The following is a 23,515-nucleotide window of genomic DNA, read 5'->3' as shown; positions in this document are numbered from 1 at the left end:
TTGAGAGAGTATTTAAAAAAGATTTCATGCACAACTAGTGTTTGAAAGAACAGTACTACTCAGCAGTGGTTATGAGAACAAATTCTTGACTTCTGTACAGTAGGGATCAGAATTTTACATAACTGCATAACACCAGAATCACGGGCTTCAAGAAAAGTAGTAAATTGTGATCTAGTAACAGGAATTGACAGTGTTTGTACTGATGTGAGAAAGTGTTGTATCCTAAAGTCACTGTATCCCTTTAAATTGCTTTTTGTAAGCTACCAAGCATGACCTTCCCAAGATTTGAATGTGCAGAATTGCTTATGCACCCTTCTAAAGCGGTTGTGTTGCAGGTTCTGGACAAAAACAACAAAATAAAACAAACTTGAATTTATTGGCAAAGTCATGCTAACAGCTGTAACTTCATGCTTACTGAGTTGTCTGTTTGCTCAGCTCTTCATTATAATTAATTGCCACTTTAAAATTAAGGGCTCAGTTCTTTGCCAGATGATAGGCAGGACTATGTACTTCTTAGGTTGGGTTAGCATCCTGTCGCAATGGAAATCTATAGCAAACCTCCCTGAAATGGTGGAACTGGGCTTAACTGTCAAGTTTAGAGATGCTTGAATTTTGTTTTTTCGTACTGGCTTTGACTCACCGCGCAACCTCTGTGCCTAATTAACTACCAACCAGTTTCCTCTTAATTACTGAGTAGGAGCAATGTTGAAAAGCTTCAGTTTATTTGTGTCAATTTACAGGTCATTACAATTCAATGTGCTTTAAACACACATTACTGAATAGAATTTTGTCTTTTTATTTATTTCTGAAGTCAAAATTTCGTGAGTTTGCTTATTTACTTAAGAATCATTGTGATGATGTGCTCTAATAGATTTTTTTTTTTTTTTTTTTTTTTTTTGGAAAGAATTTGCTGTACAAAAATGTAGTAGTAGAAAGGAAGGTAAATCTGTCTCCTGTTTCTGGGGCTCCTTACAGAGACAGTCATCGGTGAACAGCATAACCACATTTTTAACTAGATGCTGCTCGAGTGATAGTAGATAACTGCATGCAACCAAATTATCTATCACTGGCCTATCACTGGCCTCATTCTACAGCAGTTCTCCCAGCTGGAACTCCAACTTGTATAGTAATCTTTTCAGCATTGATTATGGGAGTTCTGATGAACCAGCAAGGAAGGAGGCTCTAGAAATGTTACACTTCCCACATTCTTGCTATTGTCGGTTACAGAACATTGGAACAAGCAGTTGTTGGATATTTTTTGAAAAATGACTAAAAATACTCAGTTTTGGGATACAAGCAGTTATGTGGGCCTAGGTGTATCAATAACTGCACTTTAACAACACTTTTTTGGCTGGCAGAACTTTAAAAGCATGGTTTTTCAACGAAATGTCTCTTCTATAACAAGTGCTATTTTGAACTTTTAGGCTTGGAACAACACACGATTCCTGTAGTGAAGATATGTATAGTACCTTACTACAAAGGTATCATCAGCTGGAACAGGAAATGGGTCAAGTTGCTGAAGCGTGGCTTGAATGCCAGAAAAGAATAGATGATTATGTTGATGAACAGGTAAGACTCATGTAAATAGTCTCAAGACTGATTTATGTAGGGAGCAGCCCATGCAAGGTTGTACCTCCAGTGAAGGGTTTCTTTGGTATTTTTATCCAGAGCTTTGAAGCAACAAAATGTAGCTTTTTTTATTGATGTCAGTCTTTCAGAATAGAAAAGAACACTGATATACCAATACCTAATGGTGATTGTACAGGAACATCTTCAAATTGTTGAAGTAGATTGTTGTGCCATGGTTTAGAGATGGTCTTTGAACGTTTTTGAATGACTTTAGCCTGTAAATTACCCATAGCACAGTAATCTGAAACTTTCTTTTGTAGATGTCACTAGGAAAAGGAAAAAAACCCCACCACCCCACAAAACCCCCTAAGCTTCCAAAATAATAATTGCATTAAATGAAATTCAGAGGAAGAGATTGCTTTTAAAAAACTACGTGCATAGTGTGATGATGACCTTTGTCCAACTGTCAAAACTGGAACTCCAGAGTCTCCCTACATAAATATTTGAGACCTCTGAAGTTATCCTTTTTTAATTAGTATATGTTCTGACAGCTGATTCTTCTGAGTTTGTGCTACATTTCAGAAAATAATCACGTTGTGCTGACTCCTACATTGTCAAGAGCTTAATTTGCGGAAAAATAGCTGTTTATTTTGCAAGTGATTGTTTATACTCTCCGAAAATTGCTCATGTGATTTTTGTCTCATCTTCAAAGGGCTTGAATTTTTTTTTAAAACACCTCAGGATAAGGCTTTGAATATTGTTTAGTTCAATCTTAAGTATACTAGAAGAAAGAATATGCCTTGAAATAATTGAAAATACAGAGTTTTATAGAACTTTTCTTATATTTTGAAGTTTTGTGAGAATTAGGAATATGGGGATCCAATTTGAGATTTAGTAATGCTATGTTACTCCTATAGATAACAAACATATTTTAAAGTCTTATAGTACACTGTAAATGTCCTTCAGAAGCTGCTCCCTGTGATAAAGATTTAAGTGAACTTTTATCATTAATTCTAGTACCTTCAAGATGGAGACAGGACATAAATAATTTTATTTTTAGAGATTGTTCTATATTTGAGGTCTGCATCTGTGGGCTATCAGTTACAGAGTTTCCTTTTGGTGTAGCTACTTTTGTGCACCTAAGTGTTTGATGGCAGCTCAGTAAAATTTCATCATCTCACATTTTGTGCTACTAGAAGTCATTTTCCCCGTGGTGTCAGAGTGTTGTGGCCGTATGATACTGCTTCTCCAGTAGGAAAGGATGCCCAGTTCACTTCTCATCATCACTTATTTTTCCATAAGGTGGAATTCCTGTAGAATTGCATTCATATCAGGCTTCTGACTGGTTGATCTGCACCACTTCAAAATCAGCTCTTAACTGATTTTTCTATATTTCACTGTGTCAAGTGACCATGCAACTGCCACAAGTACTATCTTAAAGCATTTTTTTATCTGCTCAGTGAAGCCTGTATCCTGATACAAACAGAAACCCTTCTCCGATTTGGGGAAACTTAATATGATGACTTCTTATTTCCTAAAGACAAAAAAAACCTGCTAGGGGAGTGTGTAGGGGAAACAATTCTAAAACTTAAGCCATCAAATTTTAAAGGAGATATTGATATTTTTATTGGTATTTATATGTAGAAAAATCATCTTCACAATCTCACCTTAAACCCCATGTTGGTGATAACCTGTGGTTATACTCTCTTGATCAAAAATACATCATTCAGTATGACCATCTTACCTGAATTTGCAGTGATATTTTTTTCCATAAGGTAGAAATCAGGAAGCCCGGCTACTATGGCAACTGTGGATCTTAACAGCAAATGCATGTTCGTTATTTGCTGCCTCTTGGCTTAACAAAATTGTGAGGTTTTATTGGCAGCGTATCAAAGGTTAGAACGCGCAGACCACCACAGAAGAGAACTTAAGAATGGTCTTCATTTATCTACTGTGGAACCATACCCAAAATCTTAGACAGGGCATCAGCAGAGATAATTAGTGGACCCTCCACTGTGGTATGTTATGTTACTTGTTCTTGGGAAAAAAGGTGAATAGCTTTTGAAAGCAATATAAATGCTACTTTTTTTTTTTTAAAGACTGTGTAAGACAGCTGTCATACACAGACATGTAACTTAATACAATGCTATACCATGTGTGTACGCTGTGATAAAACTTAGAATAAGGATTCATTCGTATCAGCACCTGTATTCATCACATGTTAAAGTCTGAGGAAGATGTTTAGGGTATCTGGCATACAGTAGAGTTTAAATGTATGCAGCCTGTACCTCCAGATCCTGTTTCTGTACCAAATTTAGACTACATTTAACTTGGGAGGTCCTAAATATATCTGGATCATTCCCATAAGTAATGGCTTGATAGTTATAGGTACATTGTGTGAAAGCGTTTCCTTTTTTCTGCTGCTGGCTCCCACAGAAGAAAGAAATACAACAATGCCTTTGCCCAGCTCCACAAGAGCCCAAGGAGAGCTTCTTGCTTGTCTCTCCATATTCGTGTGTGATTTTTTTACAGTCCTTGTCAACTTAATAGAAAAAATAGTATTGTATGGGCATAAATGTTTTTTGTCTTTATGGCAGTTGTATAAATAATTGAAACACTTGCTATTTTTGGGTGCTGAGAGTTTGTGATAAGAGGAGTTATTTTTATTATTTCTAGTGAAACAGGCTAGGAAAATAGATTAGATTCACAGGTGGAATTTGGGATGCTCAAATGTGCTATTTGCATTTGATACAGAGTTTAAAATTTGGAAGCAACAAGCCTCCTGTGATGTATGTATGAACATCAGAGTTGTCACAAGTTATCTAGTGGTATGTGTCAGTTCTGACCAAACTGCTGGGTTTGTTTCATGATTAAATCTATTTCAGAATGGGAAAATACTGGTTCACCTGCCTGTCTCACTTTACCATGTCTTCTCTGATGAATCTCAAATACTTTTTAGCCTCAAAAATAGGGAGGAAGGAAGAGGGTGGTAGTGGACCTCTCTTCTCCATTGGGGAGCAGTGGTAGCACATTCATTGCAGATGTGCAAGAGTGAAGTATAAATTTTTTTCCTTCTGATGGCATTTGAATTTATCTCCCACTCCCTAGCAGAATTCTTGGGCATGAATCATGTGGTTTGTATTGCAGCTGCTTTGCTCTGCTGAAATAAATATTCATTGGGGAAAAGAAAGAGGGGAGAGAAGTGATTTCCTATTATTTATGGAATTAATAACTTAAGATACTTGCAGACATGGGATATTGGAAAGGCTGCAAAGTTGGAAGTAGGAAAACTTCATCTTCAGCCCCTGTTCTCATTAATACTCAAGAGTATCAAGACTTAAACCATGCTGTTTTCTTTGACAGTTTCTTGGCAGGCTTGAGTAGGCAGCTCCCGGTTAATGCACTGGCTGTTTTAAACTTTATTCTTTGGCATTAAAGTCATCTCTTGTAATGTATAGCGAATGTAGGTGCCTGTCTTTGATGGTAAGCATTCAGCTAGGTGGCAGGGCACCTAAAACCAGTGAGTATTGTGGTGTTTAAATATAGCTCCAGGGTGCTCAGAAGCTGGTAGTACAGCCAGGATGAAATCTCTGATGTTTTTGGCCGCAGTACCTTTTAATGTGTCTAAGAAATGGTACCAAGGGTTCAAGAATATTTCATACATGCTATTGTTTTTAAAAAAACACACATGCATAATAAACTCTTTTGGTGTTAATGTAACCTCACTGGAGCAAGGGAAATCAAAATCCAAAGTAATAATTAGAATTACGTGCTGCTGATTGTTTCAAAAATTCATTTGGCAAAACTTTACCGCTTAATACTTTTTCAAATCCCCAGCTTAGAATTTCGTTTTCCCAAGCTAAATAATGATAATAGCAATAATACACTTAGGTTAATAGCAAGACCTTAAACTTTTGATCAAGTATGAATTTCTGGAGGCATGCTTTTGAAGAAAAAAAAAAAAGATTGCTAGTGGTATAACCTACTGGGCTTTGGCTCACTAACATATCTTTATGAAGCAATTTGTTGTATTCTATAAGGTGGTAGATTTTTGTTTTTATTAATTCAGTAAATGAAAAGGAGAACTGTAACAGATAACGTAGGGTCCCGATTTTGGCTAGGATAGAGTTACTTTTCTTCCTAGTAGCTGGTATACTGCTGTGTTTTGCATTTAGGATGAGAATAATGTTGATGACACACTGATGTTTTAGATGTTGCTGAGCACTGCTTACACTAAGCCAGGGACTTTTCAGCTTCTCATACTGCCCTGCTAGCGAGGAGGCTGGAGGTGCACAAGAAGCTGGGAGGGGACACAACCAGGACAGCTGACCCCAACTGGCCAAAGGGATGTTCCATACCATATGATGTCATGCTGAACAAAAAAAATCTGGGGGGTGTTGGTCACTGCTTGGGAACTGGCTTGGGCATCAGTCAGCGGGTCATTAGCGATTGCATTGTGCATCACTTGGTTTGTATATTCTTTTATCATCACTATTATTATTTTCCCTTCCTTTTCTGTCCTATTAAATTGTTTTTATCTCAGCCCATGAGTTTTACCTTTTTTTTTTTTTCCAATTCGCTCCCCCATCCCACTGAGGGGGAGTGAGTGAACGGCTGTGTAGTGTTCAGCTGCCTGCCGGGTTAAACCACAACACCTAGATAGTTGTTTTTTCCTCACTGATGAACTAGTGCTTTTAAAATGTAAGGTACAAGAGTAGAAGTTTTGTTCTTGTGTTTTGCTGTGTTAAAGTTCATGGAAGCTTTTGCATTCTGTCAGAGTCAAGTTATTTACTAAATCAGAAAAATGTCATTTGTGTACAAAAAGCTTCGGGGGCTCTGTGTGCATTTATGGTGAGGTGATTCAGGGACGAGTAATTATAAAATATTCTTCCAGCTTTAGATAAATCACGGGCATGAAATACATTGAGGAATAAAAGTGGTAAATAGTGTTAGTCTAGATCATACTTAATTCTGTTTACTCTTCTAATTTTTTTTTTTTTTACTTTTTGATTGGGTGGTTAGTTCCACATGTGGTACAACAGAGTTTGCACTTGAGCCTGTGTTGAGGCCTTGCCAAAAGTCCTGTATCTCCAGATTTTAATGGATTTTAGTGGATCTGAGATGTTGAGGACTTAATGCCACATTTTATTGAAAATGCTATGAAGATATGTAATGAAAAGAAATACTAACATAAGGAATAACAGTGGAAAAATCAGACTGAAAAATAGCCTAAATGAATATAAAATCTTATGTGTAAGTAAGTGACTCAAATCAAATGATTAGCAAATAAAATACACTTCGTATTGACTAAGTATGTAAGTACTTTCAAAATAGTTTAGACAAGCTAGCTTTAATGCAACTGATAGACCAATTGACCACAGCGTAAGATTTCTATGATTGAATCAATGAGTTTTCCTTAAATTCTGTTTTAGATGGCAATGAAAACAAAACAACGCATGCTAAAGGAAGACTGGGAATTTTTTAAACAGAGGCGTTTTATTGAAGAGCAGGTAGGATTTTTTTTTTATACCATACTAAGTTACACTAATGCTTCATGTATATTTGTAAGATGCAAACACGTGAGTGTAGTATATTATACTAGTTCTATATGATCTAATTCTGCAACTATGATAGGCGTGAAATTTGGTCAACTAAAATACAAGAAAGCAAGATCTAAGAAGAATAAGTAATAGTATGTAATCTCAGTTACTACAAGGTAAAAACATAAGTACATAGTCTTAAGATTGAATACCAGGTGTTAAAATTCTTTATACAGTAAAAGGGGAATTTTTGATGCCTTAGAGTGGGATCCAAAACAGCCAGTACATTGAGCGTGGAGCTGCCTTGATGTACGTGATAAGGAATATTGTGTTCAAGAGTTTAACAGATTCCCTTGTGTGTGCAGAGCTGGGGAGGGTGAACCATGGTAGCAGGGCAGGCGATTGCATCTGTTATGACTCTGGAGATGGCTCCTACATCTGTTTTGTGGGGAAAAGGCTGAGCAGAACTATCTGTCTTTTTCAAACTGTAGCCAGAGAAGGGCCAATAGAAGTTAGTACCTTATTATAAAACTATTTGCTGTTTAAGACACAATACTTTCTTCTGTAGCCTAGAAGTGTTCAAGTATGTATTGTGCTTTCCATAAGAGCACAGTGTGACTCGGCTAGAGTCAAGACTGGCTGGGGAACCTCTCTGTTCCTGTACCACTGTGCAGAAAGAAATGTTGGTCATAAGCTGGAGAAGGAGAAAGTATGACAGTACCTTTTAATAAATTTAAAGCAGTCATCAGTAAGTACTTTTTCCTATAAGGAACATAAGCCTGTGTTAACCATGTCTTTGGAACATCTGGTATACAGGGCTCCTCAGAGGACTTGAGAAAGAATCCTCTCTTTCCTGTATCCTAATTGGGCTTAAGTGAGCTGTAAGCCCATGGCTTCTTAGGTAAGGATCAGGTCTGGGCATCTATAGAAGTGGAAGCTTAGGCACATGCTTGTTTAACCTAAGGTCTGTGGGTATCTGATGAAATTAGGTGCTTTCAGGATTAGGCCTCTGCCAGGTGGAGGTTATTTGGATTGTGTTTTTTCACTAATGTAGTAAAGTCCTGTTTTGAGCAGCTACTTCATTCCTTGAATCTATCCCATTGTGACTACAGAATTAGTCCTAATTCCTTTTTGCAAGCTAAGGGTGAGTTTGCATTCTCTCTCCATTTGTCAGCAGTGTCCTTTTGTGCATACCATGAAACAAGACAAGAACTGCTCAAGTGCAGAGTGCGTCAGCAGAAATGCCATGCAGGATGCACGTACAAATGAGCCAAGGAGATATACTTGGACACTTCGCTGTTTCGTAGTAGAAACATACTTTCTTTGAAGAGTTTCAGTGCCAAATGTTTGTTGTTTGTAACTTTGAACGTCTTCCTTTTTTCACTCATGATCAAAACACCACCTTCATGAAATTATTCTGAACTGTTCTGCTTTTAAAATATTTTGCCCAAAGAACCCTTTTTGATGATGTAATTTGTTAGTCATGATGTGCCATTGAATTGTTAATGGAAAGACTTGCACTACTAAAACACTGCCTTTATAATTTACTTCAGCTTAATAACAAGAAAGCACTAGCTGGGGAGAACAACTTCACAGACACAATGAGACACATGCTGTCATCACGTTTGAGCATGCCTGACTGTCCCAACTGTAATTATAGAAGAAGGTGAGCTGACGTTTTTAATATGAAATCATAATAAATCATTAATTTCTTGTTCAAGGAAAAAGGAAATACACTGTTGGAACAAAGAGTGTAGTTACTTTAAATGAATGCTGCTTCAACAAGGTCATAAAAATCTGTAATCTTAACTCTTGAACAGATGTACTTGCGATGACTGCAGCCTTTCACACATTTTAACGTGTGGCATCATGGATTCTCCTATAACGGATGATATCCACATTAACCAGTTACCACTACAAATTGATTCTGCTCCGGATTATCTATCTGAGATCCGCCCACCCAGTATGTCTTCAGCAAGTTCAGGATCAGGTTCCAGCTCGCCTATTACAATTCAGCAACATCCCAGACTGATCCTCGCAGATAACGGTTCTGCACCAACTTTGTAAGTTCTTTTTCCTGTTTTAAAATTTTGTACTTGAACTTAAGCAGGTGAGTTGCATTGGCTGACTATCATTATGTGATGCTAGTTTTGCCACAGAAAATTATTTAATAATGGTACTGTATTCAGCAGACCACAAGTCCAGTGCTGTATGTTGTGCAAACATAAATTTAAAAAAAAAAAAAAAATCCTGTAAAGTTCTTAAAAATTTCTGAAGATGTTGACTTAACAGTGTTACTAGAAGTGTGTGTAGTATGTACTTTCTAGCTTTGAGACTACAAGGACATCAAATACTGATCTACTTTAGAGTATCATTTTAAAATGTCACATTTTCTTAGACTGGGCAAGGAAACTGGTGATCTTTTCTTTGAGGGATGGTCATTTCATATGCATCAGTTTAGTTCCAAAAAAGCCTTTATTAGGAGGCTTTTAGGATTGTTGAAGTTGTGTTAACTCGAGGCTTGCATGAAAAATTGACCCTGTCAGAAGTATCTGCCACCCTTTCTTTTATTCAGATCACAATGACCATTAGATTTGAGGTGTTAGTCTAATGGTAGGCTTCTGCCCCTTCCATAATTGTGAGGGGTTAAAACTGATTGGCAGGCTGGCTTCTGTATGTGGTTAGGGTACAGCTAACCAGCAGTCTCCTCTGTCATGTGATATTCTAAAGGAATATTTAAAAAAAATCTGACTTCAGTACTGGTGGGAACACTAATGAAATACCTCTTGTTAGTACAGTCAAGGGAATTGGCATTAGCATTCTGTGCTAATACGGTGTGATGAATGAGGGCAATGCAGATGTGTGGGATGTTTCTGATGAATATCACTTCACTAAGTTCAATTTCCTTTAAATGTTTATCTTTTCACCTACTACCATCAATGGTTTAATCTTCCGTAACAGGACTTTAGTTTCTGAACCCATTTGGGGAGCGCTTGAAAACAGATTATGTGGTGGTATGTTTAGCTACATATTCTTAAACGTGTGGTTTGCAATTTCTGTAAACTCTCATTTAGTTTTAGTGCTGAAATGTCCAAAATTGTTCAATTTGTCTCTTCAGAAGCTAGTTCAGTTGAATCCAAGTATTATTTACTGCAAGAAGCCTATTTTTAGGGAAATACTACTGCTCCTTGGGGAAGGTCCATTTTATGTCTTGTAATATCTGCTGTGTTTTATTTCCTCATTGCACATTTGAGATATGCCTAATGGTGCCATCATGTAATTAAATTTTGGCGCAGTATCTCATGGAATGCAAAAAAGATAAAGTGCACAGTTTAAGAGCTCTTTTAAGAGCTCTGGATTGCTGTAGAAACGTGAACTAACCAATCTTTGCAACACTTCCCTGGAGCGGGTAATTAGACATTCATGTTCTTTTACTAGCTGTCTGTATGGAAAAAATTTCCATTAAGTATTTTAGAGCAGATTCTGAAAAGCACGTAGACGTGGGGTTGTCTAGGAGCTAATTGCTATTGAGAAATTTGAGTTACTGTGATGTGTTCAATGTTCCCTACTTACTGTTACTGGTTTGATATGTAATGTATGGAAAAACTTGAATTTTATATTGTACTTTTTTCCACTTCACACTTTCTGTGAAGGAAATCATTGCCATAAGGCTTTTTTCATCAAATTAAAGGTCATCCATATCCTGTCATTACTAATTTGATAGATTCTTGGTCAGAAAACAGTGGTGGAAAAATATTTTACACAGAAATAGCAGGGAATCTTATTTTTGATCCAGTCTGTCGTTCAGGCATGCACCTACTATATTCAGTAGGATTATACGTCAAGTTGCTTGATTTTACTTGCTTGAAAAATAAGTTCAGTTAAACAACTTGGAAAGCAATCCTTTGACTCCTAATTGGAACATTTATACAAGTGATGCCCTCAACTTTATTTCATTTTGGTGTTCTACCTGCTTTCACAATAACTGAGGTTACCAAGCACTGTGATTTATCTAAGCCTCTTTTCCCCTCAGTGGTAGTGATGATGAAGATGTTGCGCCATTATCAGCAAAATTTGCTGATATCTACCCACTGAATAATTACGACGATGCAGAGGTGGTAGCCAACATGAATGGAATTCACAGTGAGCTAAACGGTGGAGGTGAAAACATGGCGTTGAAAGATGAGGTACAGCATTTACAGTGTCGCATCTATGCTCGCTGGGGGAAGGCCTGTCCTTTGCCCCTGTGTTAATGAGTTAATGTTGTCCAGTCTCCTCAGGTGAGCAGTACTAGCAGCAGTTCCTCAGAAGCAGATGATGAAGAAGCAGATGGGGAGAGCAGTGGTGAACCACCAGGGACTCAAAAGGAGGAAATGTCTCTAGGAAAAAGGGCATTAAGGAAAGATGAAGCGAAAATGGATAGTCCACCACCTTCTTACCCCAGTCAGCAGGTATCGTAATCTAAAAGAAACCCTTTTAGTAAATTAACTTCTGAAATGTGGCTGCTTGAATGACAATGCATTCACATCTTCAATTAAATATTTAACTTTTAATGTATTAAGTTATCAGTAGGCAGGTATGATACCTAAAATATTTTTCAGCTGATTGTCATGGCTATTATCTTCCCATAGTCAAAACCTGAAATATGTTAGTTATATTGAAGGTGGCTTCACTAAAAGGGGAAAAAAATTTATTCCTGCCTGAATGAATGAGAAACAGAAACTAAGAAGCATTTCTGGTTGGAAGTTTGAGCTTGTTCTTTCCCAAATGTTAATGTTATTTGAAAATAATTTGGGGGAGAAGGGGAAATTATGCAAGTACTTAGTTAACAGGTGCTTCTTAATATTACATCTAAGGACTAACTTTCTCCATTGAAACCCTCTGTAGTTAAATCCATTGCATGACTTATGGCATGGGTCTTGGGGTAGTTGGTGATTTTTTTATTTTTTTTTTTAATAGTTTAAGATTATTTAAGCGTTTTATCGTAAGGTCACCAAACCACCCAGAGAATGAAGCCTGGAGTATCTGCTCAGCAGGTAGTTGTGTTTGGTTTAACAGCTGAGCACCAAAGCAAAGCATCCAATGGACTTGTCTTTGTGACTCTGTGGCTTTTAATCTGAATTACCCTGCAGCTACAACACGGGCTCGCTGCTTTGAGAGAGAACGTACTGGTTGCTTTTATTGCTTATTGTACAAAAGAATTCACATCAGAGGGGGCACCTCTGAAAGCTTAGAAGACAGTCAGGTGGGAGCTCCCATTAGATGTTCCCCTGTGGTTAGGATGTTTGTAAGGCCTTCCACTGGAAGTATTTTCTCATGTGTTGAGTATTAAGCTGCTTTTCTTTCAGCAAGTATGTTGAGATTTTTTTCTGTGTGTGGCTGACCGATGGTGTAATAATTATATGGGATGAGACCTCTGTCAAACTAGTTTGAAACTGGTGAACAGATTCAGCATTTGTTGTGGAAAATCAAATGAGATTATGTAAACATTCTTGCCTTAGGGAAGCAAACTAAAATGCAGGACAAAAAGGCAGATTTAACCTTTCTCTTTTTGTTTTCTTTGAGGAAAAAGAATTTTCTCAGAATTATTCTGAGGAACTCTTAATGACTTTTTTTAATCTGATTTTTCTAATCAGAGCTGAGTATCTACCTTGTAACGCTGCATTCAAGTGATTGATTTCACTGGTACATGTGCATTTGAGATTTTTTGGCGTTATCTGTTGGGGTTGCTCGTTTACTCTGTATCTTTATTCCTCTTTGGATTCCTTTTCATGGTCAGTACCCAACAGTTGGTCAGAATTGGTTTTTGAATCTCACCATACTGTTTGACATCTTTTTTTCCATTTTCATTTGTTAGTAGATTAGTATTGGTTTCTTGATAATACTAATTTTTTTATGAGAAAGTTCTTTTTTCTTCTGTATACACCTAATTACTTCAATCATTGTCTTTGGTTTATGAAATCTTTGGTTGTTAAAATATACCTTTTGTCAAAGGCTGTAATGCTTTTAAGTGATAATGAGTTATTTGTTTCTGAGAGGAAGGCATATTGAAGAATACCACCTGTCAATTCTTTTCTAGAGAGTTAAGTTAGCTAATGTTGCTTTTTGGAAGAATGTGTACTGCCACATTGCTGGCAAAAATAGCAGTTGGGAAGTGTTCCTGGTATTGCTTCTGGTAAAATTATCTTCCAGTGAAATGTCAGGTGACAGTGGCAGGAAAAAGTACTGAGCTGAGAGAGGGAAATGGACCTCCTCTTTCCTGGGCTGCTTTTCTTCCAAAGTCTTGAATCCTTTTGAGACAACAGATACCTTGAGATCAGTAAAAGGCATGGGTTTCTCATGGTTGATGCGATTATGAAATGTTTCATGAGAAATGTCTGCTTCACACAATCACAGAATAGTTGAGTTTGGAAGGGACATCTGCAGATAGCCTAGTCCAGCCCTCCTGCTCAAAGCAAGGTCATCTAGACAAGGTTGCTCAGCACTGCGTCTGGTGCGTTTTTGAGTATCTCCAAGGATGGAGGCTCCAGAACTGCTATGGGTAACGTTCCAGTGTTCAACCACTCTCACAAATAAACGCTTTAAGCTTGAGTGGAATGTCTGTATTTCAGTCTGTGCCAATTTCCTCTTGTCCTTTCATGGGGTACCACTGAGAGGAGTCTGGCTCTGTCCTCCCTCCTCTTCCCCGCCCAGTCAGGGAACACACACTGCTTGCATCCCCCTGAGTCTTCTCTCTTGAGGCTGAAGAGTCCCAGCTCTCTCAGCCTCTCCTTATATGACTGATGCTCCAAGGCCTAAATCATCTTTGTGGTCCTTCACTGGACTCACTACAGTATGTCCATGTCTCTCTTGTACTGGGGAGCCTAAAACTGGATCCAGCACTCAGATGTGTCTCACCAGTGCTGAGCAGAGTGGAAAGATCACCTCCCTTGACATGCTGGCAGTGCTCTGCCTAATGCAGCTCAGGACTACTTCCAACTTCATCAGCTGATCAACCCTTATTACTACTTTCTACACATACTGTTTTTGCATATGCTTTGAAAATTGTGAAAAATAATCATACAATTTGATTTTTTTTTATAGTGGGGTAATTAATTGCCTAGTAATGATCAAATGCTGTCAAAGTTCCTATTCCTGTTTGTTCTTGATTATTTGTATCAGTATCTCACTTGCTATCACTGATAGTGGACATTGAATATCTGTACAGTAGGAAATGCTGTCAATTTTCAGGGCATTCTTTTCTTAACTATGTGCTTTCACTTCACTACAAGGCTTTTCCATTGGTATTAGATTAAAGAATTCTGCGAATACTCTGAAAATATTAATCGATATATGCAAAATGAAATAATACTAATGATTACTAAGAAAAAAGGATGGGGGAAATAGCTGATTTTATTGTCTGTCGAGTAGATTGGAAAAAAAATTTTTTTAAAATTTTATTTTCTTACAGGCTGACCAAGGTCCAAATGCTTGTGAATGTCATGTTTGCAAACAAGAAGCCTCAGGTCTAACAGCCTCTGCACTTGCAACTGGACGCTTGCCTGCTGGCCACCAGTTTATGAATCCTGAAAAACCTGCACATCCTGCACTTCATCTTTATCCTCACATCCATGGACACATACCATTGCATACAATTCCTCATCTGCCTCGTCCACTTATCCATCCCACCTTGTATACAGCCTCTCCCTTTACACACAATAAGGTAAGCCTGATGAAGGAGATGGATGCATCTGGGTCCCAGGAAAAATACTGTATGCCTGTATAAACCAGCATGACTGAGTATCAATGGAGCCATAAAAGTTGCTTTAAATTGTGGTCTGTTTATAGTAGTCCTTTTGGAGGGAATAGTGAGGGATAAGGAATAGGACAGATTCAGAACTGGTGGAAGGTTCATACAGCAGGGCTAAGGGTAGCTTTTGTCAGGAAGACTGATAATTTCCTTACTGTGATTAGAAAGAATGTAGAGTCAAATGAGTCTTCAGTGGTGGAAACAGTAATGGGGCTTTAGTCAGTGTCATAGGACTAATTAAATCTTCATTTCCTATATATTGAAAGTCAAAATTTAATATTCCATTTTGGCAATAATGTCCCGAGGTTTCTAGTTCAAAATACTAGTGATTTAATTTTTTTTTTTTTTTAGATAATTGAGGCATGGGAGTCTATTTTTAAGTGGTTTTGTGCTTTGAAGGAACTTGTTTTTTTGCAGGTTCTGCAAAATTCTTTTGACCTAAAACTTGTAAATAATAAACAAGAGAAAGATATGGAACAAGGATTGGGACCAGGTGACTGCTTTTCAGAAGTATGAGTCAAAAGCAACAATTACTATTAATGTGGTGTTGTTTCACATAGTATTTAAATCAGTCAAACTGTGGGTGCTGCTGAAAGGGGCAGAGCCTTTGTCATTAGGTACATGCTTCTGTCATCTCCCTTTCATCTGGTCCCGTGATCCTGTGGTTGCAAGGAGAGTAGATTAGTTCACTAAGATGACTATTACTCTTACCGTCCTTCTTAACATCCCCTTTGTTTTTTCCTGTCTTATCGGTGTCCCTTCCTTATCTTTGTTGCAGTGCACCAGTTCCTGAACTGCAGTGTGCCAGCCTGCCATTTCTCAACAGCCCACTGCTGTTCTTCTGAAACCCCTAATCGTTGTACCCCACCTTCTGCCATCCTTCCAGAGCTCTTTTTACATCCTTTATAGCAGTCTACTCAAGCTCCCATCTATCTACTTGAGCTCCCGTCCCTGATCTCTGCTGTCTTTCCTTTCAGAAGACCCTTGTGTAGTGGAAGATCTGCAGTGTGTTCTCACGGCTACACCAGAAGCCCCGTGCAGAGCAGCAGGCTGCTAGCGCTGAGTGGCTTTGTAATGCAGGCCACATCCATTAGCTCTGGCACAGCACCTGAACTAGCTGGGCTCCATGTATTTATGTTATGCTGGAGCTAGAAAGACATATGTGGAAGCTGAAGCTTTAGGGAGCTTTTGCCTTCGAAGAGCCAGCTGAATTAAGCAGAGCTGGTAGTCAATGAACTAATAAGCCCTGCTGGATTGGGCTTGGTTCATCATGAATAGGCTGTTCTGCCCTGTGAAGTGTTTCTTTGTACCCGTGTATACGAGTTTACTTCTACGCAGGGTATTCCAGCCCCTCCCACCTTCACCATTAATCAGATGGTGAAAATACTTCTATGTAGTAAAAGGGGACTGGGTATATAAGTAGTTTGCTTGGCCACAAGTGTTTAGACTTTCATGCCTGAAATGTCATTGGACTTGGCTGATGTTTTCAATATCTATATCTACTTCTGCATAGCTTTTCATTGCATCAAATCTAGTGCAAAATTAGAACAAGTTCACTTTTCCTTGGCTTTTTTAAAGGTGACAGTAATTGAACATAATCTTGCATTATACAAGGTCTCTGGGAGAAAGTTACACTTTAGAATGTGAATAAACAACTTGAGCTAGAAGAAACGGGGTGAGCCAGAACAACTTGCCTCTATAAAACAAGAAAAATTGTGTATTCCCTTTTTCCCCCAGTTGCTTCTTAGAATAAAAGGGTGTATTCCTTGTTTGTTAAGTTTTAAGTCGGGAACCTGTTAATACTTGGAGATGAAAAAAGCAGAAGAATACATTTAACTTTAAAATTACATTTTCAAATAATAAGTGTTTTATTTCTTTTTCTACTGCACTTACTTTCAATCCTGAAGTGTTTGTAGTCCCTTTATCACAATTGTCTAATGTGGTAATGATTATCATGTCACAGAGGATTGGTTTTGGCAGCTTGGGCTTTGAAAGGTAATAATTCCTAACAAGTTCTACATTCATAAAAATACTGTTTTTAATTAAAAACGAGGGCCTACCAATATATATGAACCCAAGTACTTCTGGAGAATGCTTTCTTGTATTCATCAGTTAGCTGAATCTAAAAGCAATGCTTGTGATTATAAAATATATACATACAATCTGTGTAATATATTATCTTCATTAAAAATCAACAAACCAGTCTTTTTGTCATTCTGGGAAATATATTATGCTTTTTATAATGCCTTTCACAATTGAAACACTATGATTTGAATATTGCTGTTGGAGTTGACTGTGTGAGCAAACAGAATATTAATGAGGAAAATACTCTTTATTTTTGTAGGCATTACCGCCAGCTCCAGTTCAGAATCATACAAACAAGCATCAAGTATTCAATGCATCTCTCCAAGATCATATTTATCCAAGCTGTTTTGGGAGCACTCCAGATTGGAATAGCTCTAAATTTATAAGTCTTTGGGGATCAGAGATGATGAATGACAAGAACTGGAATCCTGCTACGTTTTTGCCTGATACAATTCCTGGTGAGGGTTTGTTACTACTTCACACTGACTAGTTAAAAGCCTTATGTTTTGAAATTAAGTGTAGCACTTTTTTCCAGGAGTGGTATGTTTCATCATCATGGTTTTATAAGACAGGATTTTGGCAGAGATTTGCTGCCATTTCTACTCCAGTGGGGCCAAAAGTTGAAAAATAAATTCTTATGTACTGGGGAGATGATGCTAAAGGCAAAAGAATAGCACACTCTTTCACCTGTGGTCATTGTAGAGGTATTTTTGCCTTCAGAAGTTTAGGGTTGCAAAGAAGTGGGAATTAAGGGAAAACTTAAATAACTTTTGGTCTTCTGCCACAAAGGCCTGTTCTTTTTCTACAAGGTCGTAAAGGGCAGTGGTGACATAGCAGTACAGCCTACTTCTTATAATGCGCAGAGAAAACTGCATTGTCATTCAAAAAGACAGGCATAAATCAAGCAAAAGATTAATTTAAGCCAGGAAGCCTTTGGAAATACTAATGGTTAAAGTGAAAGAGAATAGAAGAGAAATAACATATCTAGATACATATTTTTCCCTTCAAATCATAGCAAATATTAAAATGCCGTTTTAATTTTGTTTGACTTGTATAAAAAAGGAAGCTTGGTTTTGTGTGTTGGCTTTTTTCAGACTGATCTGCTGCTAACTTGTGTCAAGCTACTACAGTGATATGTAAAAAGAAAGGCACTAAAAAACCTCCAGAAAACTTCCCTAGTAGCATAGCTCATCCCTTTACAAATGTAGTTATGGGTAGCTGTTCTAACAGATGGTTAGTGGCAAGCTTGTGTGGAAGGTCTGTTGCAAAGGTGTTACTGTAGTTAGCTGGAATTATCAATAAGCAAAGATAAGATTTATGATGTTATATTGATAGAAGGATATGTTGTTCCTGCTTATAATTGTTGCATGGCTAACCTGGACTTCAGATATTGAAACTTCTGTTCTTAGCATGTAAAATGGTGTCCAATTTTAATTTTTAAACTATAAGTGGATAAAGGTGTCAGTAGCATCCTTACCACTTGTTAACACACAGTAGTGTTCTTAAAATTGTAACTTTAAGGTTTGTGACTTCTGCTCTGAGACTTCTTAGCACTTTTTGTTACAGCTATATTATTTGAGGGGGATGGAGGGGGAGAGGAGGATCACTTCACTAATCCTACCAAGCCAACACTAACAATATATCCTTGCTTGTCTGCATCTAAATTATTGCATGTTTAATTCCAACTGCCATAAAGACAATTCTGTAATTTTGTGATTCTTAATTACTATGTGTGTTTCAATTGAAGGGAGTGATATATTAGCACCAGCACTCTCAGAAATAAGACCCGAAGCACTTCCTACTACATCTAGCAATGAAGCGACAGCAGTTACTGACAGCAAAGAGAAAAAAAATGCTGCAAAGAAGAAATGTCTGTACAATTTCCAGGATGCCTTTATGGAAGCTAATAAAGTTGTCATGGCAACCTCTTCTGCCACTTCTTCTGTCTCCTGCACAGCTACTACAGTGCAGTCAAGCAGCAACCAATTCAAAGTATCATCCAAGAGACCTTCATCGATAGGTAAGGATTTGTAATTCACGTACAGCTTACTAACTGACTCAAGTACATGTAGCTAACCATAAACTTATATGTTTATTTTAGTAATATTATGTATCTTGATGATTTTCCTTAATCACTGTTCTTACTACTCTTGAGTTGTAGTCTCTGTACTCCTAGATTAAAGAACTTTGTAAAAGACTGTGATGTTTGAGTTTAGGACTGAATAGAAAGGTATTGAAATACTACCCCATTTTTGCAGAAGCTGAGAACATCCAGCACTTTGCATGATTGCTTAGGTAGTTAATGGAGATTTATTGATTATTTTTAATTGTAAGTGGTTTCTTTTTTTCCCCAATTTAGGTGAAGTGTTCCACAATATTAATAAAGAGGACCATAGACATTCTGCACCAGTTGCACCACGAAATAGTCCTACCAGTTTAGCATCCCTTCCTTCACTGTCTCCTGCTGCACTGTCTCCAGCCTCTACACCACATCTTCCAAATCTCGCCGCTCCTTCTTTCCCCAAAACTGCTGCAACAGCCCCTGGATTTGTGGATCCTCATTCAGGTCTTTGTCCTACTACAGTTGCACCTCCCACTTCAACCACAGACAGCTCTGTAAGTGCCCCACCCAGTGTCTGCAGGTAAGTTTGTTATTGTTGTCGTTCTTTTTTAAAGTAGAAAGAGGAATTAAAATATAGATAACTCCTCTCCTTTGCCAATGGTTGTAGCGTGAAAGAAGAGCTGTCTGTGTGTTCAGCAAATGAGACTGAGTTCTGATGCTTAGTACGTAACTTGGTGTGAGACTTTACAGATATGATTTCCATTGCAGAATCTAATTACTGAGTTTAGAGGCTTAAAAAGAAATGTTTGCTCACTTTTAGAAACGTGGCCTGGGGTAAATAAGTCAAGCTGTATTCTTTCTTACTCTGTCATTGTCAGTAGTGATTGCTGCTGCTGACACACAAACCTGTTTTATAATGTATCTGTTTTCTGTCATTTTGGCATTACGTGGCAAGCAGGAATGAAAAGCTGTGAAAACTTAAGGACTGTGTAGACAGATTTAGCTCAAACTATAAAAAAGGTCATACATAGTCTTGAAAGCTGCCACATAGTAACACATTCTCCTGACTGCACTTAAGACTTCTTAGGTGTCAGTCCCACCATTTATACAGTGGTTGTAGTGTGGAAGGATGTTCTGATTTCTGAAGATTTTCAAAGGCCTTGGAGGTTGGGAGGAGTTTGGTGGAGCTGTCTTCTGGTAGTGTTACGTATTGTGGCAGACTGACAACGATGCCAACTCTTTGATATGTCTGAAGAGCACAGGCATAACAGAAAAGCAGTTGAGTCGTTGCTCTAAGTACTCTGTGACCTGTAGGGCTGTGGTCATGGTTGGTATGAATGTAGTATGAAAACTACTGGCGACTGCAGTAGTTTTCAGAAGATGTGAGATTTAGGCAGAGTTAGATAACTGCATACCAGAAGTGCTTCTAAAAATGCCCTTATTTCTGCTATCAACTGGTTTCATAGAATCATAGAATGCTTTGGGATGGAAGGGGCCTTTAAAGGTCATCTAGTCCATCCGCCCTGCAATGAGCAGGGACATCTACAAATAGATCAGGTTGCTTAGAGCCCCATCCAGCCTGGCCTTGAATGTTTCCAAGGATGGGCCATCTGCTGCCTCTCTGGGCAACCTCTTCCAGTGTTTCATCACCCTCATTGTAAAAAATGTCTTCCTTATATCCAGTCTGAATCTACCCTCTTTTAGTTTAAAACCATTATCCCTTGTCCTATCGCAACAGGCCCTGCTAAAAAGTCTGTCCCCATCTTTCTTATAGGCCCTCTTTAAGTACTGAAAGGCCACAATAAGGTCTCCCCGCAGCCTTCTCTTCTCCAGGCTGAACAACCCCAGCTCTCTCAGCCTTTCCTCACAGCAGAGGTGTTCCAGCCCTCTGATCATTTTTGTGCCCTCCTCTGGACCCTCTCCAACAGGTCCATGTCCTTCCTGTGCTGAGGTTTGATTGATGATACCACAAAATAAGTAACTGTTCTTTCGTGCTCGAGAAATTTTTGCAATTTTGTAAAGAAACTTTCTTACCTAGTGCAGGGAGAGAACTGAATATAGGCTGTTTAATGCAATAGAAATCCAACTTTTATCATCATCTCCAGGTGCTAATATGATAAAGTAATTTTAGTTTGTAAGGAATGAACTGGGAGAGAACCCAGAAACAGCTATTGCAGTCTGTGAGTTGGTGATGTGCTATAATGGGAAAAACTGCTTTATGCTCTAGTCTTTCAATCTAGCGACTGAGCGACAGAACTAATGAAGCCTTGATTTCTATAGAATTGTATCTGTTACCCCTAGCACATGCTATCCCACCGTGCTGCTGGGCACTGTAATGCTAATTTTCAACAGGCAAGAAACAGTGCTGCCAAGGCTGCTCAAACCGACTAGTCAGGATGTTTGCACTGACTGGCAGTATCTCCTGCTATGTGCAACAGTTTTGCATGCCTTTTTGTGAACTGAAGTTGAACAATTTTTCAGTCTGTCCTGGTCAGTAATTCTTGAAAAATTTATTGGGGGTGTGGGGCAGGAAGTGAGGTTAGAAAGAACATTCACATATATTTTTCAGATAAGACAGATTATGGCCTGTTTTCACCTTTCTAATAAAAGAGCAAAGAAATATTAATGCTAGATGAGTGGATTTTTTTTAATGCTTTTTACATTTGAAGCAAGATCACATCAGTTGTAGAAGAACTGGACAGTAGATATGTTGGGTGCACAGTTATGCAGAGCTCTGGAGGGAATACACTGCTACGTACCTGCTTATTGAAGTGACATGCTAGTATTTCCCCTTGAAAATAAAGGTGCGAGCAGGGTAATGAGAACATTTTGGTTTTAGCTGACCTTGAATTTTTTAAGTCAAGAGTTTGAAAATCTGTGTAAAACCAGGGGGTTTTAGAAATACGTTGAGTACTTTGCAACTGCACAGCTCTCTTCAGACCACAAGTGATGAGATGGGCAGCATTTCAAAACCATTCCATTTTAAAAAGCTAAAATCACTATTTCTGAAACCATTTTACCTGTTTAAAGGCAGGAAGAACAGTTCCAAAACTCGTTCTCTAGGCTGCTTGTTCAGTGAGTCACTAAATGAGTCTCTCATAAATCACTTTCCCAGGTATCATCTTAACTTGCTGCTTGGTTTTGAGCATCTCTATTTGAAAGCTACTGGATGAAGGCTTTAGGATTTGCTGCATCACTGGTGGCTGATATCCCAGTTTGAGAGTCATTGCTTCTGGTAGATGTACATATATATGTTTATATGTATATGGGTTTTTTTCAAATATCTAGAGTTTTTATAAGCTTTTTCTTAATTTAACATAGTGATCCTGATTGTGAGGGCCATCGCTGTGAGAACAGTAACACGTATGATCATCAACAGTATGACGGAGAGGAGAGCCAAGACGAAGACAGCTGTTCAGAGCATAGCTCCAGTACCTCAACATCCACAAATCAGAAGGAAGGAAAATACTGTGACTGCTGTTACTGTGAGTTCTTCGGCCATGGAGGAGTAAGTTGTTGGATTTTATTTTTTTTTAATTTGCTTTTTTGTCACTTACTCATCATTCATTGCATATGATTTAGCAGACTGCAACTAAGGGGGTGGCATTGGAGCTCACTCAAGAGAAGTAGTAAAAGGAACATGGTTAGAAAGTAATTTTCCTCTTTGAAATGAAGAATTGAAACAAACCTTTCTTGTTAAGAGCAATATAAATGACTAAAAGATTTAGGAAGCAACTGACTTGGGTAATAGTTACACTGTTTGACTGAAACTGCATTGAGCATTTGATGGCACTGAGCCATTTAAATAACTGTACAAAATTCATGCACTATAAATAATGTGGTGAGTTTAGGTAGAAGTACACTTAATATAGGATATTTTTTTAAATTATTGTGGCAATTTATGAGCTATTCTCCCATCTGTAAAAATAGCAATTCTCAAAGTATTCACTTTAACTTGATTTTAAAGAAACAAAAACAAAAACAAACAAAAAAAAAAAGACAAAAGAAAAAAAAATTTTCTTACCTAGAACTTAGGCAGTGCAAGTTTAAATTACACTTTTATCAAGGAAAACCCAAACTGCATTTTCCCTGCTTTCAGTATTGCAAACAATTTTCTTTACTGGTGCATTTTGATAGGCACTGACTTGTATTTGTATTCAAAGGGTGTTTTGAAGAAATTATGAAGTTCTAAAGCATGCAGGTTATACAAAATCTTTTCCCTTATGTTCTTTATTTTAATACTTAACACTTTGAAGCATCATTAAGTTAACTTCATACCAGTAACACGTCTAGTGAATTCTTGTAATCGTATCTTTTCATTTGCACAAATGAAATGCTAAAAGCTTTTTTAAAAATTTTAAATTTTATTAATTTTTTTAATTAACTTTCTTAACTTTTTTCTTAAATTAAAATTTCATTTTCCTGCTGGCCTCATTTGTAAATCTGTGTATAGTCTGTTTTAATAATCAG

General features: G+C 37.8%; 1 protein-coding gene across 4 annotated transcripts in view; it reads left to right on the top strand.

Moving 5' to 3' along the window:
• Positions 1-23,515, top strand: part of FAM193A (family with sequence similarity 193 member A) — an 85,451-nt gene that overhangs the window by 50,254 nt on the left and 11,682 nt on the right. For 3 of the 4 annotated variants that reach the window (XM_082314923.1, XM_082314921.1, XM_082314924.1), the window contains 11 exons: positions 1,425-1,569; positions 7,002-7,079; positions 8,663-8,775; positions 8,930-9,172; positions 11,143-11,296; positions 11,381-11,560; positions 14,560-14,811; positions 17,243-17,441; positions 18,731-19,003; positions 19,343-19,625; positions 22,367-22,553. In XM_082314923.1, coding sequence (XP_082171049.1) covers positions 1,425-1,569; positions 7,002-7,079; positions 8,663-8,775; positions 8,930-9,172; positions 11,143-11,296; positions 11,381-11,560; positions 14,560-14,811; positions 17,243-17,441; positions 18,731-19,003; positions 19,343-19,625; positions 22,367-22,553 — 2,107 coding nt within the window. The remainder of the gene's footprint in view (positions 1-1,424; positions 1,570-7,001; positions 7,080-8,662; positions 8,776-8,929; positions 9,173-11,142; positions 11,297-11,380; positions 11,561-14,559; positions 14,812-17,242; positions 17,442-18,730; positions 19,004-19,342; positions 19,626-22,366; positions 22,554-23,515) is intronic. The other variant, XM_082314922.1, reaches the window with a different exon arrangement.

Source organism: Platalea leucorodia (genome assembly GCF_965183815.1).
Source record: "Platalea leucorodia genome assembly, chromosome: 6".
NCBI lineage: Eukaryota > Metazoa > Chordata > Aves > Pelecaniformes > Threskiornithidae > Platalea > Platalea leucorodia.
The sequence above is the reverse complement of the archived record's forward strand: the minus strand, read 5'-3'. Positions and strand labels throughout refer to the sequence as shown.